Below are 17587 nucleotides of genomic sequence, written 5' to 3'. Positions count from 1 at the left end.
ATGACCATTTCAAGACTTTTTTTATTCTCAAAACATTTTTTTTTAAATCTCGGAGCACTGCTTGCCGGACCAAGTGGAGTGACTTCTCCAAGCTCACTACGGGGAAAGTGCGTGCTGCAGCCAGTATCACTAAAGCTCATCGTGTGACAGTGCGCGAATGACACTTTAGGCGAATGCCACTCGTTGAAAGTAACACTAAATTTGCCCATGTGACAGAGGCATAAGACGTGCTAACTAGCAGGCTGTTCAACTAATATTGAAGAGTGAACTTGAATAGTTACGCTCTTTAATATCTGAGTTATGCGATGTAATATTCATATCAGTTTTTAGAATTTCGAAAACGCGGTTACCCTCGGCGCTGTGGGCCACAAATTTTGTCTACATGGCGCCAAAACACATGCGCTCAAAATGCACTCAAAAAGCCTACTTTTAAAAACTGTCTGACGTCTTCGGTGAAACACCCTGCAAACGCATGGCAGGTAGCCCACAACCCGGTGGGCAGCATGCCACAAAGCACGCTTAAGACAAACGCACGGACAAACAAACAAACAGGCAACGACTAAATTCCGGGAATGGCCACTATAACTATCGCACTAAAAAAGAAATGAACACTTCTTTTTGTTCTGAACCGCCGCAGACTGAAACGGCCTTCCCACCCTAACAAGAATATATTTATCGAGTCTATCGACTGCCTATACTGTTTTGTCTATAAAATCTATAAACTTTCTACAAACAAATGCTATAGACTAGTCTATAGTCTATGACAGTCTATAGACAATTTATGGCCATATACATTTAGTAGACTTTGTAAATAGACAGTCTACAGACTATGAATAGACAAAAATAAATACCTATAGCAAGGTAATAGAGCCTATAAGACGTCTGTAGGCGGTCTATAGACTACTTTTATAAGGGCAGCGACGTCGGTCCCATCCATGTTCTCTATTTTTACAACTCCTAATTGACCATTTTGTCCAATGACTATTTACTACGACATGTAAGCTGTTCGCATTGACACTCGCCCTCTATGTGATGCTCCTACGGGGAACTTCCTGACTCGGCGAACCAATAGTTTAGTCCACATTTGAGACTATATACACTGAGAAATGACACGGATTAATTCAAGAAAAGGCAACCACTTTAGGCACCCAGGCAACTGCAATACAGTAGTAAGGAAGGCCGAGGTTCAGGTGCAGTTAAGAGGTTTATACTTCTGTTGAGACGGAGGTGTGGCTGAGGAAAGAATTAACTGGAGATCATCCCAAGAGAAAGAAGGGCCGATGAGCTGCGCAGGACCCAACTCTGTAGGTGACGGTGGTGTGTTATAAACAAGACCAACTACGTACACTGATAGAGGGTGGGACTTTTGCGTTTTTATTCTTTGAAAATTGGGCACACTTTTTTCAGTTTCTATTTCAATATAATAATAATTGATTTGAGGGGAAAGGAAATAGCGCAGTATCTGTCTCATATATCGTTGGACACCTGTGCCGCGCCGTAAGGGAAGAGATAAAGGAGGGAGTGAAAGAAGAAAGGAAGAAAGAGATGCCGTAGAGGAGGGCTCCGGAATAATTTCGACCAACTGAAGATCTTTAACATGCACTGACATCGCACAGCACACGGGCGCCTTAGCGTTTTGCCTCCAAGTTTCGGTTTTTATCGGCGAATGTCATTTTCGACGAATGAAATACTGACTTTTTTCGGCAATCTAATGCAGCAATGCTGTTTGGTCAAAAGTCAACTTAAGTCTATCGCGGTGTTTTTGTTATCACGAACAGTTTATACACAAGTAATTAGTGTGCTCGTAGCTGTGCTTGTAGAAGAAATCGCTATCGTCATTAAAAGAGTAACTCAAGCTAAATGGGATTTCCGGCCGACAAAAACGCAAGTTGAAGCTAAAAACTACGTTAACATGTTATTGTTGGGTTGCCGTGCTGGGATGAACCCGAGGGCGGGGCATCATGTGGTCTGACCCCCGTATTCACAAACTGGCCTTACCTTTACCTTACCTTAACGCGAAGGGCGCCTTTCAGAAAGGTTACTGAAAGTGAAAGGTAAGGGAAAGGCCAAGCTGCGTTTCAGAAAGCCACCTTTCGGCAGCCTTACGGAAAGTGCCCTTACCCACCGAAGTAAGAGGTATGGTAACGAGGCTAAAGAAATAATGATGCTTGTCGCATCAGTGGATATACTGATAACTTGTTTTGTATACTATAGAAAACAGTTAAACATATACTGGAGCGGTCATAATCATTCAGTAGACGATATTAACTAGCCTGACTCAAATTTTTACGGATGTTTCCTCTTGGTCTAGCCACAGTGATAGGCAGCCGTCGATACAAGAAGCTTTGTTGAGTCGATGTCGGTGTTTGTTTACTTTCGTGTGCCTCGATCGTGGTGTCTTGTGCTTGTGCGCGTTTGTTGTTTTGCGCTGAGCGTCAGAAATGTAACTTTACTGAGGATTGTTGGCCAATACGGAGATGCTGGTAGAAGTGACAACTACGATACAAGGAAATTTCATCCCATAGCCGCTTTTGCTGCTGCTGCTCCCTTGTGCGGCTCGGCCTTGGCTTCTGCACGATCCACTGCTGAAGGCGTCGCGGAAATCGTGCATATCTTTATTTTATTATGGGACGGGTTCACAGTGAAGGGGTGACGAGAGTAGTATTTTTATTATAGCGCTGGCCTGTTCCGAAGCGCCCTCAGCTGCGGCATCGATGCGAAACTAGCTAGGCTTAGCGACGAGCAGGGCAGTCAGGAAGCAGCGTAATCCGTCGCCCGGCGCGCCTGCAGGCGGTGTCGCTGCCGGAAGGTGGGCTCTTGCGCAGGCATGCTGTCTATGCTCGAATATTGCAGACAGACTTTCCGACAGCATGGCTGTTCTGTTTTTTCTGGTGCGAACGTGAAGTACACCAAGCCGGCTGGCCGGCCGGCCTAGCTTAATCCCGTGCGCCGGCGTCAAAAAATGAACTGTTCTTGACGTAAATAATAAAACATGGGATAGAAAAATGTCAACAATGTATCATTTTTGTGGAGTACTGGCCAATACTGAGTTGCTGGTAAAAGTGACAACTGAGATGCGAGTAAATTTCTAGCGAGAACCGCCTCGCAGCTTCCGTTGGCCGCCGTTGCGGTCCGGCTCGCTTGGCGTCCGCCAGCTCCGGTACCGAAGGCGTCGTGCAAATCGACCATATTTTTAGTTTATTGCGAGATGTAGCTGTTCACAGCACAGTGATATAAATAGTGCGCCATTATTACAGCGCAGGCGACTTCCAAAGCGCTGTGCGCTGCTGCATTGATGCGAAACAGGTTATAGGCCTAGCGGCGATCAGGGCAGCCGGGCGCAGTTCGTAGCGCGGCGTGCCCGCGGGTGTTGCTATACCCGAAATCTGGCTACTTGCTCATGCATGATTTGTCGCTGCTCGACGATTGCAGGCAGTCTTTCTCATAATTTAGATGTTTTGTCTTTTCTGGGGCGAACTTCAAAGCGTGACATCGGCCCTGGGCGGCGCTTGAGCCGAGCTGCGCATCGATGCTTGCTGATCGGTGTTTCCCTGCTTGCAGTGGGGCGGCAGTTCGCAAGCGGCGACCAGCGCGGCGCACCGACAAAGTTTTCGCACATGTCTCTCCTGCTTTAGTTTTTGCATACCTTCGGTTTAGGCAAACTTGACCAGTGCCAGAAACAATGTTGCTACGATTACGGCGGATACAATCAATACCGCCGGTAAAGATACATCGAGAGGGTAGCCGATAACAACTTGGAAAGTTCCCGCACCGTAAAAGCGAAGGGTGGTAAGCAGTCGCAGCGGCACGGGGTAACCTCGTCCGTTAGGGCAGCGGTGCAGCGGCAGCACAGACAAGAGTTCCAGCACGGCATGCTTCGAAAAGCGGCACCTCGCGAGAAGCTCACCGTCGAACAGCTCCATCGGGCACTGGCGATCCCTCAGCACTCGCCGTGCCGACTTCGCGCTATGGGGCACCTGATCGATTTCTTCCAGTAACTCTGTGAACTTGATAAATCAGAAAAGCGGTCGTCGACCGTACTCGGTTTCCACGTTGAATTGACGAAAGGAGCTGCTAAATGTAGGCCAGGGGCTACCTTTGCGACGCGTCCTTTCCGAGGCCGAAAGGGCGGCTAAAGGTGCAGTTTAAGGGTAAGGTTGGTTTCTGAAACCCGGAAAGGAGCCGTAAAGGTAAGGACCTCGAAAGGAAGGTAAAGGTCGGTTTGTGAATACGGGGGTGAGTGTTGATGGCAGCGATGGTACTGACGCCTAATCGTCGTGGTCGCCTGAGCATACCTTTAATGCGATAGCGTTAAAGGCCCCGTTGACCAGAAAACCCGGTGACCGCGTTGTGAGTGAAAAATCATAGGCGTCGCTCTGCAAGGTGGCGCCCAGAGAGACACTTGGGAGGTGGCTGGTCACCCAGTTCACACGACCATCACAGCTTGCCCACCGGATAGTGAGTAAATTTCCCACCGTGGCAGGTGACAGTTAAATTAATGATTGGTCACTCGGGAAGACCAACCTTAGCCACACGAGGCCCACCGCTGGGAGTACCCGCCATTGCAGGGCAGTGGCGCATCGCTTAACCACTGCACCACTGCGCCAGGATATGTATGAGGACTCCCAGGGATCTGTGAATGTAAAGTCGACAATGACCAATTGCGCATGTACTGGAATTAACCCATTACGCTATCGCGTCAATGTTTAAAGATAGAGCTTAAGTGTCCCCTCAATTTTTTTTTCCGTGACGCCCATGTGACGGCTTTGTCTCAGTGTTCGGCATGCAGTTGGCTGACCCAATTAACCGACTAACTGCTCTAAGCAGGCGACGATAGTGAACAACAGTGCTTAGCTAGCAGGCAGCGAGGATGTGGTGCTTCCCGATCGTCAGAGGGGTTTAAGCTAGCGGAGCGATAACTCGAATCGCACCACTGCGCTGCCTATCAAACAACACCATCGTCGCATCATGCCCATGCCTTCCTCCTTGCTTAATTTCAGATTTTGACTGAGTGTCACTGGCATTCAACAGCCAGCTACATATGCCTTGCATGCCAAGAACACCGGCCTTTTTCGGTTAAAGCTGAATTTTAAAAACTGATTTCGGCGCATTTTTTTTTTTTCAGTTTAAACCGACATGTCCAACCCCTGCACATATAGTAACGCAAGCGGCCTAGACGACTCGTGAAATTATTTGCCGCCATGGCGACCAACGTAAGCGTTCACAAAGGTAGTTGAACCAACAACTTTGGTCAGCGCCTTGGCTGTTTTCCCGATCGTGTGCCCCGCCGTTCTGCGCTTTTTTTTTGTTCTTCAAAATTACTCCCCTCCACTGAAGCCTGTTTGCCCTTCCATAATGCAAGACACTGGTGTCGACGACGCAGTTTGAAGCAGCGAAATCCCTCAGGCGCCAGCAGGCGAAGGAAATCCGCGCGCACCGGTCTTCCGTGTTCCGCCGGAGGAGGGCTTGTTACCGCGCAATCCGCGAGCTTAACAAGTGCAGGAGTCGTCCCGAGGCGCGGACGAACCGGATACGAAGAAGTCGACGGAAAGCAGCTTAACGGCAAGGATGACAGCCGCACGAGGCGATGCTTGCTGACTGTCAGCAGTCATCCCTAAGAGGGCGCCACTAGGCTTTCGTCGGCGCGCCTAGCAGTGGCGAAGTTCTTTTTTCGTTATTAATGCCCGTTGTCTTGTTTGGCACCCACAGAAATCATTACCGTTCGGGTTGGGAACACAAAGGCAGACACACGGAAACGGAAGCTAGCCCGCGAAGAACATGTCGTAAAAAAAAAAAACTTATGCCTCACTAGGACTGATGCTTGGGCGAGTTGGTATGCCATGTTCAAGACGAACAGCGCGAAAAGACAAGGACCACAGGATGATACACAAAATCGCCCGGCTAAATGACGCATGTATCAGTAGTCCCTCCTTATCTTTGTCAAAGAAAGAATTAGAATTTCTATCTGCAAGGAAGTAATGCTGCTGTATCTGTTTGGTATTTTTTGTGTGCGTGGACAAGTGTGTATCACTCCTATGTGTTCTTTTTGTTGCTTAGAGCCTGATGTATTTATTACCACGTTCCGAGCAATAAATCTTTAGTTGAAAGTCAGCGCTTGTCTTTGTGTATCATCCTGTGGTCCTTGTCTTTTCGCGCTGTTCGTCTTGATTATGCCTCACGCGTAGCAAACTTGAGAAGTCACGCGCTGTTTTGCTGACGCCCGTCCAGCTTCTAAGGGAGCGGGGCACTTGAATGAGACAAACATTTATCGCTTACTCCTGTCTTCACCAGCTCGAAGGCATGCAGTGAAACCTTTCAGCGGTGCTGGAAAGATCACGGCAGCGTGTCCGCAGTGTTGGAGTTTCAACGCGTTGTTTCGCGATGCTTCCGCAGTATTCACGATTGCCCAAAAAACCTCCGTTCGCTTCGCAGCGCAGTCGAGGCGGTTCCCCGTTCCGGGCTCGTGGTTCCAAGTGAAACCAGTCGCGCAAACACAGATCCAGCGGAAGTCCCGCCGCCAGGGGAAGCCTTCGCGAATGGTCGCACAAGGCGGCAAGTCGAGTGTACGGTATATGGGCCCAACAGAGAAGGTTGGCTCGCTTACGCTGCATTCCGGATAACCGAACGACCTGTCAGGCCGGAGCCACCAGGTAGATGGCGACCGAGTGAGGGTCGCGCACCAGCCTAGCACTGCACACCGGTCCACATCGCACCACATCAGCGGTGCAAGGAGCGCGTGCCAACTAAGGAAGGCGCAGCTTAGCCATCGGCGGGAAGGCAGTGGCACCAGGACATCACCCGGCGGTCCCCACCTGGCGCCAGCAAAACAAGGCACAAATAGGCAGCGCGAACAGACAGCTGGAAGTTCGCGCTCGTCTTGTCTGCCTATCGTCCCTTGTTTCCAAGCGTGGGGATATCTGCTCTCCACCGTCGCCACGGCACTGGCCTCGCTGAAGCAGCCGATCAACGCGTTCTCTGTACGCCTCGAGAACTCGCTCAACCGAAGCTGCCTCTCTCTCTCTCTCTCTCCCCCCCCCCCCCCCCCCCAACCCCCACCAGAATGCGCGGGGATTTCTACAGCGATGCAAACCGTTCGTGGCCCCGTTAGCGCCACTGAGGACGACCCACGCGACTACTGCTTTCGACAAAAATTCACCCTTTGGCTCCTTCTGCCTATGTATAACGTTTTCCGGAAGCAAAAGAGGGGTTTATGACCGAGAAAATCTACTGTAAAAATCTTCCCATCCAGTCTTGAGTGTCGATTTTGCTGCCTTCTTATGATTCAAGTATGCACCAACTGGGTGAAACAAATTTGAGTCTTCCCACCACTTGATTCCAATTCGTGACGTCATTATCGAAAAGGACGGGCAGTCACCGTTTTGGAGTGAATGGCGCTGCAGAAAAGCCTCCGAGATCCGCGTATAAATGTGCCGACCACGCAGCTTACTTGCCAATTCGGCCGATGATGGCGACACCTGTATTTCGATTTTTGGTTTTTTCTAGCGTGTAACAACACTGTGTTCGCTGAGAATGGTCTCCTTGTCGTTAGAATGCCGCACAGTATGTTCATACAAGCCAGCTTAAATTCGTTCTCAGAGTCCGCTTAATGGGCGCACTCTGCCCGGCCGGCGCCTTAATGGTTTTACCAACAAAACTGTTCTCTGGAGCGCGGACTCGCTGTGCGGAGCAAAGTGCACACTCCGCCCCTCCAGTACATAACCTGGGCGCACTTAGCCGCCGGGTCAAGAGCGTCTCTAACCGATCGCGATAAGTAATCGCGGGTTACAAGATGTCCCTAACGCCACTGCCGGACCTGGCCGATAACCGCGCGGATTCTTCCAGCGCACTATCGTGGGCGAATGTTGTGCCAGATTAGTTGCACTTGTGCGAGGCCTCCAAACACAAGAGAGTAACACGTAAGCGGCGCACGCGGCATGCAGACGTCCGCACACGAAGGTCGGCCAGGAAGCGGTGCGTCCTATTTTCTTACATGGACCCAATAACGCTACACGTCGAAGCTGGCACTGCGCCAGCAGACCAGCAGAGGTAGGGCCTATGCCCACCAATAGTCAGCAAATACTTTTGCCACGCGAGAGATAGCAGCACAGAGGCCGTTTAGCATGCACAGGATGTGCAAATACAACATCGCATAAGAGCTGAAAGTATTTTGTCAGGCCGCCCACTGAGAAACAAAGAGTGCCTCTGACAGCGGCGAATTACAGCCGGAGTACTCTTAATCAAGACCTGCGGCAGACTGGTCCCTCGAATGCGGGAGCAAAAAATGCACCTACTGAAGCAATACACTGCGAAGGGTTTCCAGGACAGCATCGAGACCGGAGGCAAAACACGACGTCACCCCTGCTAGTCCGAGTCTTAATGCCTTAAATGTGCATACTGTCAAAGTTGGCGCTACACGTCCCGATGACGATAATGCTTGCAAGCAAGTCATAAATTTTACCCGATTGTGAACGGTGCTCGCCGTAGAAAATCTCGTCAATCTTGTCCGCATTTAATATCAAAATTATTACCTCGCAGAAAATGCCGATTTCTTCGCCGACAAGTAAAAAAAGTAGCCCACAAGCCGAGAGTGTCAGTCACAAGTGCCGCTAAAAATGGCGCCACTCGCAACGAATACACAGTCGAGGTGCCTGAGCTGACTGAAAGTTAAGAATAGAGCATTTGCCACTTGCTATAGGAGGCTGCCTTTAACGAACTTGCATGCTTTTATGCGTGACGAGCGGGGACGAGAGTACGCGTTTCTCGGGCGAATCAGTTGTAGCGAACTCGGATCGTCGCCGATGGCAGTAAGTAATGGCACCATACCCGTGCCACACGGGCACAGGAAATGGCATCAAATGCTTAAGGCCTTGCATGACGGAAGCCAACAGTCACCGAAACCCAAGGAGCATGGGGGATGTAGCTGTTTAATTTTGTTGTTTTTGCATCAATGGGAGGTCAATAAAAGCACACGAAAAAAAACGACCATGCCGCCGGTGGGATCCAAACCTTAAAGCCTCAAGTTTGGTAACGCCATTACTTTCGAAGTTGGTGCTACACGTCCACATTTAGTGTCACTGTACGAAATTCAAAATGACGATAAGGCTTGCAAGGCAGTCAAAAAAAAAATTCCCCTGAATATAAACAGTTCTAATGAGCACAATATCTCTGGAATGTTGTCCAAATGCAATATAAAGATTATCTTGTAGAAAACACCGCTGTTCTTGCCTGACAAGTAAAGAAAAAGAGGCCATAAACTCGCATGTCGGTACACAAGTCGAGTGTATCTGTCAGAAGCGCCGACAAAAAAAGGCGCCATTCGCACTGAAAATGCATGCGTGATCTGACTGAAAGTTATGAATTAACCATTTGCTATCCTTCGGCGAGGAAGTTGTTACTAACAGAGTTGTCTGCTTTCCTGCGTGTGGAATGGAGACGAAAGTACGCACTGCTCAGGTGAATGAGTTGCGGCGAACTCAGCAGGTCGCCAATGGCAGTAAAGCTAATGCCATTAAATTTAAGCGTTTTGCACCGCACGAATGCCATTAAAACTTGAAGTTTTGTTTAGTTTGGTTTATGGGGGTCTAACGTCCCAAAGCGGCTCAGGCTATGAGGGACGCCGCAGTGAAGGGCTCCGGAAATTTCGAACGCCTGGGGTTCTTTAACGTGCACCGACAGCGCACAGTACACGGGCCACGAGAATTTCGCCTCCATCGAGATTCGACCGCCGCAGCCGGGACGAACCCGCGTCTTTCTGGCCAGCAGCCGAGCGCCATAACCACTGGGCCACCGCAGCGGCACAACCCTCTGCGTTCAAAATGGCGTGCATTGTCCTTTTGAGCACAAGCGTGACCCTCCAGGACTTCGAATGGTGGAGAGACTGTGCGTTCTCAACACTTCCACCTTGGTAAAATCAAAGGCCCAAATTCAGCAAGCGAGGAGAAAGAGAGACGTAGCCTTTTTTTTCTTTACTTCGGTATCCTCGGCACTGCAATACCTTCGGCGCAATACAAGAGGCGGGATACGTTTCCTATCAGGCAACGATATGCTGCCAGGCAAACAGACGGTCATCTCCAATTTTAGGAGCTTCAAGAGGCGCGACATTGGGGCTCACACAAAAACAGAGAATCGCAGACGTCAGCTATGAAGATACGCTGTCACACTGTTAATTAGCTTGTATACTTGATTGCACTCAACACTAGTAAACTATACTACTTTGATATTTTACTCTACTTTTGCCATTACTTTCAGGACGCATGTACTGAAATTACTGGCAATGGCTGCGCCCACTGGAGCCTCCGAGTGGCGGAAATTGCGGCAAGGACACTTAGGCTGACATTCCTGATACAGCATCAGATAGTGACATGTGGAGTATCGCGTTGCCACACGTGCGCTACGAGGGAGGCCGTAGTGGAGGGCTCCGGATTAATTTAGACAATTACCGAGCCTTCTTTCAGCTGCGCTTACATCGCACTACACGCAGACGTTCTTGTATTTCGCCGCTCACCCAGGAAAGGAACTATCTGGTTAGCGCAGTTGAGTCTTTGTTCGTATCGCTGTCTATGTTAACGTAACAAGAATGCATGGGCACAAATGAGATCTGTGCATTTTTGCCCTATACGGAAAATAGCGCGAATATTTCAGTCGTCTGCTTTTACGAGGCGATCTACGAATTCCGCATTGACGCTTTATTCCTGGCACCAATACTTAAATGGTTAGGCAATTCGTATTTACTACTAAACAATTTTATAGAGCGCAAAAAATAGTGCTGACTAGGTAATGCGGCTATCAACGGAAGTCAAATTATTTCACTCGACCTAGGCCGCTCCGTATTTTTAAAAATCTCGTAAATTTTTTGCTAGAACACCCGATATATTTCTTAGTGTGACGATCACTTACTTTTCACCTTTGGTTTGGTTTATGGGGGTTTGACGTTCCAAAGCGACTCAGGCTATAAGAGACGCCGTAGTGAAGGGCTCCGGAAATTTTGACCACTCGAGGTTCTTTAACGTGCACTGACATCGCACAGCACACGGGCCTCTAGAATTTCGCCTCCATCGAAATTCGACCGCCGCGGCCGGGATCGAACCCGCGTCTTTTGGGCCAGCAGCCGAGCGCCATAACCACTCTGCCACAGCGGCGGCCACTTACTTTTCAATAAAGCGGATGATGCAAGAGAGAGTATCCATGCAATGGGCTACCAAAGCTGATATATTTCATTCTGCCCTGTCGCAACAATAAACGCAGTTAGAGAATTTTGATTTGAGTACGTTAAGCCTAAAGGTAATCGGTTTAGTTACATTTAAAGTACTTAATGGATCTTACCGGTACTAATCTACGGGGGCAGAAACGTGCAGGCTAATTCAGGGCACCACAGCCAGCTAAGTAAAGGAAAATGGTAGGTGTAACCAAAAGCGGGCATAGTGGGTGAGGGAACAAACGCGGGTTAATGGCATCATAGTCGAACTCAGGGGAAGCAAGCAATGCGAGACAAGATTACCGATGGTCGTTAAGGGCAGCGCAGTGAATTCCAAGAGAGGGCAAGCGCAGCCGGGGCGGCAGAAAGTTGGGTGGGCGGATAAGATTTGGGAGTCTTGCGACGATAAGGTAGCCGCAGCTGGCACAGGACGGGGTTTATTGGTGAGACATGGGAGAGGCATTTGTCCTGCAGTGAATGTATTCAGGCTGATGCTCCTGATTATGAAACCTCGAGCGTCAGACTGACGGCGCCAGGCGCGTGCGGACAGGCTACATGAGCTGTCTCGCACGCACCTCCGTTGGTCGACACTGCCAGATGCACAAGGATGCGAGAGGCGCGGTGTACGCGGCGCAAAGAGCCGCCAAACGGAAGGAGATCGCAACTGTGGGCGGGACATCCCGACACCGTAAAGCGTCTGTTGCTGCCAAGGCTTTACAGTTTCGAGACTTCGGCTGGGTGGACAAAACGTTTTGCCCGGTCTCGGCTATTAAGAGACCTGTCATACGTGCTGGCAGTATTTCATCTGTCACTTAAGGACATGCATATCTCTCTTCGTAAGCCACATCCTCCTTCTCCTCTTAGTGCTGAAATCCGCTCCGAGCCCAGCGCCGGTCTTTTTTTTTTATCACACGTGCTTATCTGCCCTGCTTCTTACTTATTAGCGAGGCATTCAGCTTCTCAAGAGTATCGGAACACTGGCCAAGATAGTGCATTCTTTCTGTGACATGATGCAGTGAAATGGAAATTCCCTCGTCGTGAAATTCGCAGCCGAAGGAAGATTTTTGAAAACGGGCGCGGGGCTAGTAAGTGCGCCAGTTATGGGGCTTAGAGATCGGTGTTTCCAGCACACCTCCTATTTCAAAGCTCTAGGCACATTGGCAAAAACGCAAAAAAAAACGCGTGCTCTTTTTACATGCGGTTCAGCAGGCGTAAAGGTGAAAGGAAGGAAGAGTGCGGAGCACTGTGTTCCACTTACACTGTGTGCAAGCAGCAGGCAACGTGAGTTCCCACCAAACAAGTCGATTTGCGGCAACACGCATCATTAAATACAGAAGCAACAAGCAAGGCACTCTGCGAAAGCAAATTTGCTGTGAAGGGCGGCTTCCTCACTAACCACGGCCCTTGCCAAAGAACACGCGCCACAAGCTGTGATAACAGACTGAACGACTGTTCTCAAAATGTAGTCCTCCCACAAACAACATCGCTAAAGCACACTATTATCCAGCTAGCTCAGTACACCACCGGGAAGGTGCGCGCCATCGCGCATACCAGCATGGCGGCTGCAAGACGAAGACTGCAGATGGCGCCACTTTGCCAAAATGGCTGTGCGCTCTCTGAAACAATTCCTTTCCGAGCATACGCCTTGTGAAACTGCAGGAGTCCGGAAGAAAGCGAAGGATTTTGTCTTTAGTAGAGATGGATGAACGCAAGAAAGGCCGCTCTAAAGAAAAGGCAATTCCTTCACAAGCCGATTGCTAAGGCATCGCCGGCAGTTCAAATGGCATCGACGCAGAAACGTTCAGCGAGTTAGCGCCGAGAGCAACACCAGCAGAACAGCTTATACGAAGGATGCTGATGCGTCACTGCAGTAAGGACCTCATGAGTAATTCACTCCAACGCGCGTCTGTCATCGGTTCCACCATGTAGGCGCGATAGTCCGGTGACAGTGAAAAAAATGGAAACCTAATAGGAGTAGCTTCAACTATGGCAAGATTCCCGGCTCGTCTAGTCCTCCGTGCGACCAGAATTCCAAAACCAAAGGTTTGTGTGGCCTCCGCAAACCAGTTTCCCAAGTCTCTAGGCACAGATCTGCCACCCCTTAAGACTCGAACAAAGCGTTAGGCCGAGTGATAATCCCGGTCAAGTGTGCTCCAGGTGACGCCTGCTGCTATCACGTGCAAAACGAAATGGGGTTTTCTTCGTGACAGACATCGACACGGTTATGTGGTTACTATTTTTTTGCACGTTTTGGACCAATAATCGAATTAAGAAAACGTTTTGTTACCGCTAGCCTGCGTTATTACCGGCATTATACACGACAGTTATCTGGCCACTGATGGCGTCTCTACAATTTCGATAAGGTGGCCAATAAGCGAAGCCCTGAACTGGTCAGACGTTCCGTGAAGTCGTGAACAAACGGTGAATGCGAGTGACAAAGCCTTACGACCTGAGCCACTAATCGCCAACAGTCCGTCATCAAGAGTACCTATAGTGCTCCAAGCACCATTGAAAATGCAGCCAGGATGGGCCCGTCATGACAAACGAAATGGGCTCCTTTCAGCAGATCCAAAAAGTCGCTGACCAGGACTCTTTACTGATTACGCGACGTCACGCGTCAGTTCATTTCACTGCGCCACAGTAGAAAATTCCGCAGAAAAGGCCACGCCAATTAACTGAAAGGAAGACAAAATCGAAATACCATCCTGTTTGCTATGTTGCCAGTACAGTCGCAGAAACACAAGAGCGGGGACAAGAATGAAGGACACGGGCACTTACTACTAGGTTACTGAAAATACGATTTATTTTTATATACGAGGAAAATAGCGCATGTGCCGTACGTCGGAAAAAGAAGGGCGTTAATGTTTGCCAACAATCTGGTTGGGGGTAAGTGTTAGATGTTTTCCATTTTTCAGTCCACTGTTGTGTTTCAAAGACTGTCCTTAAAGCATAGCACGGAAGGCCCTTTCATCAACCTGCCGAACTTACAGCTGTAATGAAAGCATATGTATGTGTTAAAAGAGCTCTGGAAACATACAAGATAAGATTAATTAAACTGGTCTGCGCTCACGCTGACTTCATTTTTTTCCTGGACTCAATAGGCACATTTCTCCTTTTCCAGAGTCGCGAAAACAGTAAGATTTGAGCTGTTAACGGACGATAACATGTCAAACGCCTAGAGCCCGATTCCGAGTACTCTGCTGGCGACACGTTAGGGAGGATTCTCTATTATGCAGCAAAAGCTTAAGCACTCCTTCGTAATTTGCGTCTGGGAGAAGTCCCACGCTGACATGGTTTAGTGCCGCTATTGCGATCACAGGCGTGCAAAGGCTTTTACACGCTTTCGAGAAGAGGCCGCTCAAAAACACGCGGCCGATAAGCGGGTGCCGAGTCTCCTGCTCCGGCGTTCCCTATCTGCAGGAACACTGACCCCATTCATTGGCGGCCTCTGTGCCATCTTAGGTGGTTAAAAAGGTCGTTCAGAAGCCACGCCTAGCAGTAAGATGCACCGATGACCTGCACTTTCAGGCGTATCGCGTAAGCGGGAAGCTATAAACTGCAAACTGCCGGGATGTTCAGAGCAGCGATAAGGAAGGAAAAAGCTCTCTCATGCATCCTGGCAGGCAATAACACCCGATCGCATATTTACAAGCTGCAATAAAATTGTATTTTTTGCGTGAATGCATCTAATTTCCTACGGCTCCTTTTTCTGCCAGATCTTGCAGGAAATGCGCAAAACCGTAAAATATGCGCAAAGAGCGTCCGCTCATGTGCACACTAGTTTCGGTTCCGACCGTCCGCTTGCGACACCTTCTCCACCATCCCTCGGTGCGCGTGACTTTTGGGAAACGGCGGCGTCACCACTTCGCCTACACGATGGGCAGACGGCGGTGGTGACACCCCACCCTTTCCGAACAGGATAAAACCACTGCCTGCTCATCGTGTAGGCGAATGCTGCAAGCGGAGTGTCGGAGCCGAAAATACAGTGTGCACATGAGCGGACGCTCTTTGCGCATATTTTACGGTTTTGTGCATTTCCTGCAAGAACTGACAGAAAAGGAGCCGTAGATAATTAGATGCATTCACGCAAAAAATATAATTTTATTGCAGCTCGTAAACACGCGACCGGGCGTTATTGCCTGCCAGGATGCACGAGAGAGCTTTTTCCTTCCTTATCGCTGCTCTGAACATCCCGCTAGTCCGCGGCATCCCGCTTACGCGATACGCCTGATAGTCTTGCGACCATTATAAACGCCAAGACAATGCAATATAGCCTGGGCGCGCGCGGAATGTCCCCTCTCAAGAAGGCCTGCCGTGCGCTCGCATCATTCCTCTTTCGCCGCAAGCCGCGCGACAGGCCCCTCGATAGGTTCGCCGGCTACGAGGGAGCGGGGCTCGCGGCGGCGTCCGTGCGCGACTGTCGGAACTGTTTTGCCGGTATGTCACTCCCCGGCGCACCGGCGCACTCATTAGCGTAGATCGTAATTGGTCCGCGAGGCCTGGGAGCCCGGGATGTCAGAGGCAGCCCCGACGCGACAGCTGACCGCGGCAGCCAGGCTGACAGCGAAGGGCCAACAGCTGACAGGCTCGCTGGCACGGCCGACGGCGGCTCGCACGGCGAAACCAGAAAGCGAGAAAGGAAACCGGCCCGTGTGGCATATGTGCCCCCTCTCCCGCTGTTGATTTCCCCATCCAAGGTTATCGCATCGTTAATAAACGAGCGCGCGCGCGAGCATCGCCGATCGAACCGAGCGAAACGGGCTCCTCCGCGGGGAGGGGAGAGCCCCGAGGGAGGCGCGTTCCGGACGCGCGCACGCCGAGCGGCGCCGTCGTCCTGCTAGGCCTAATGAACGGCCGCCGTTCCCGACGCCCCGCTCGGACGCCGCGGCAGCGTGCGGGCCGGCAGCGCCGCGCACGCACGGGGACCGTGCCGCGACAAGGTCGGGTGCGCGGCCCCGCTCGGGCAGCCCCGCTGGCCCTCGCGATCGGCGGCCGACGGGCCGTCTGCTTCGAGCGAAACCAGCGGCGATCGGGGAAAAACACCGCGCAAGGGGGAAAGCGCACTCACGTCGTCCCACTTGACGAATTTGTTGCCCTCCTGCAGGCTCTTGGGCACACTGATGGGCTTGAGCTGGAGCACATGAACGCCCGATTTCGCGCCCGCCATATTCCTTGTTCTTCACATGTGTCCCGGCTCGTTTCGCTTCGCCAACACTCGCGGGACACCACGCACACACACACAGGCGCAGCTAGACACTGGCGGCGTCGCGCTCCCGCAGCCGGCACCGGCTCTCGCCTTCCGTTCACAGGCCGCCGATGAGCCTGCCGCCGCTGCCGCTGCTGCGCCGACAGTGCAGAGCGCGAGCGCCGACGGGAAACATGTGGCGCCACCCACAGGCGCCCGTTCAAACTAGCCGCTCATGAGTACTGCGAGCGCCGGCAGATGACGCGACAAATTAATTTAAATTCTGATTGGCGCGTGTTCAGGAATATTTGAAAATTGGTTTGGGCGGAAAGGAAATGGCCCGGGACCTGCCGGGGAACATAGCTTTCTGCGACGCAGCCTGTGGGTCCGATGGCACCTCGGTCATTGCCACCGTTGATGGGAATGGGGAGAAAGTGAGCGTCGATAAATACTAGGAATGCGTTAGTGGCAGACGAGGCGGCTATTTTCCTAGCGTGCGTCAGTACCAAAGCCATGATCATATTGCCTGACAATAGGGCAGCTGTTAAAAGCCTTTGTAAGGAGGTGGTCTCCAGTCGAGCCGCCAAATTACTAAGATACCCTTCAAGTAGAGAGGTCTCCAAACTTCAAACTTCAAAGACTTTATTTGTTCCTTACGAACAAAAAGGAAGCTGGGCCAAAAGGCCTGTAGCGCCTAACGAGGCTTCAGCTTCCTCGTACAGTTTGCAGTACAGTGCAGAGGTAAAAAAAAATTGAACACGTACAAATCAAACAAACATTCAACGTTTTACAGAACAAGGCAAAGAGAAGGAGGCTCGCACATTGCTTGAAACGTGATCACGACGGAGCAACAAACATGACATAAAATCAGACTTCGCTTGCGCACAGAAAACAAATAGGTGAAATACACACTTTTCAATTGTATAATACTGTTCGAGCACAAAAAGGGGCAGTATTTATTAGCTAAGCAAAGATTGTGACAGAACGTCGGTACACAAAAGTTTAAGGATTTAACATGTCATTTTTCATTAAGTAGCGTTTGGTTATTGCATTAATATGTTTCAGAGAAACACTAAAATCAAGATCATCCGAAAAATTATTTAGGGCGGTAGGTGCTTGATAGATCATTTGCTGTTTCCCGTATATATTTGGTACGCGTCCTGCGGACTAGTTTCCTATGTGCTCGGAGGCTATACTGTGATGAGGAA

General features: G+C 50.3%; 1 protein-coding gene across 2 annotated transcripts in view; it reads right to left on the bottom strand.

Moving 5' to 3' along the window:
* The window catches only part of Plc21C (Phospholipase C at 21C), a 252871-nt gene extending 236324 nt beyond the window's left edge, over positions 1 to 16547 (bottom strand). For both annotated transcript variants that reach the window (XM_077664734.1, XM_077664735.1), the window contains exon 1: positions 16263 to 16547. In XM_077664734.1, coding sequence (XP_077520860.1) covers positions 16263 to 16361 — 99 coding nt within the window. In that variant the 5' untranslated portion in view covers positions 16362 to 16547. The remainder of the gene's footprint in view (positions 1 to 16262) is intronic.
* Between the last annotated feature and the right edge of the window lie 1040 nt (positions 16548 to 17587).

This window comes from Amblyomma americanum, chromosome 5, assembly GCF_052857255.1.
Source record: "Amblyomma americanum isolate KBUSLIRL-KWMA chromosome 5, ASM5285725v1, whole genome shotgun sequence".
In the NCBI taxonomy this organism is placed as follows: domain Eukaryota; kingdom Metazoa; phylum Arthropoda; class Arachnida; order Ixodida; family Ixodidae; genus Amblyomma; species Amblyomma americanum.
This window is presented reverse-complemented; position numbering and strand designations above follow the sequence as displayed.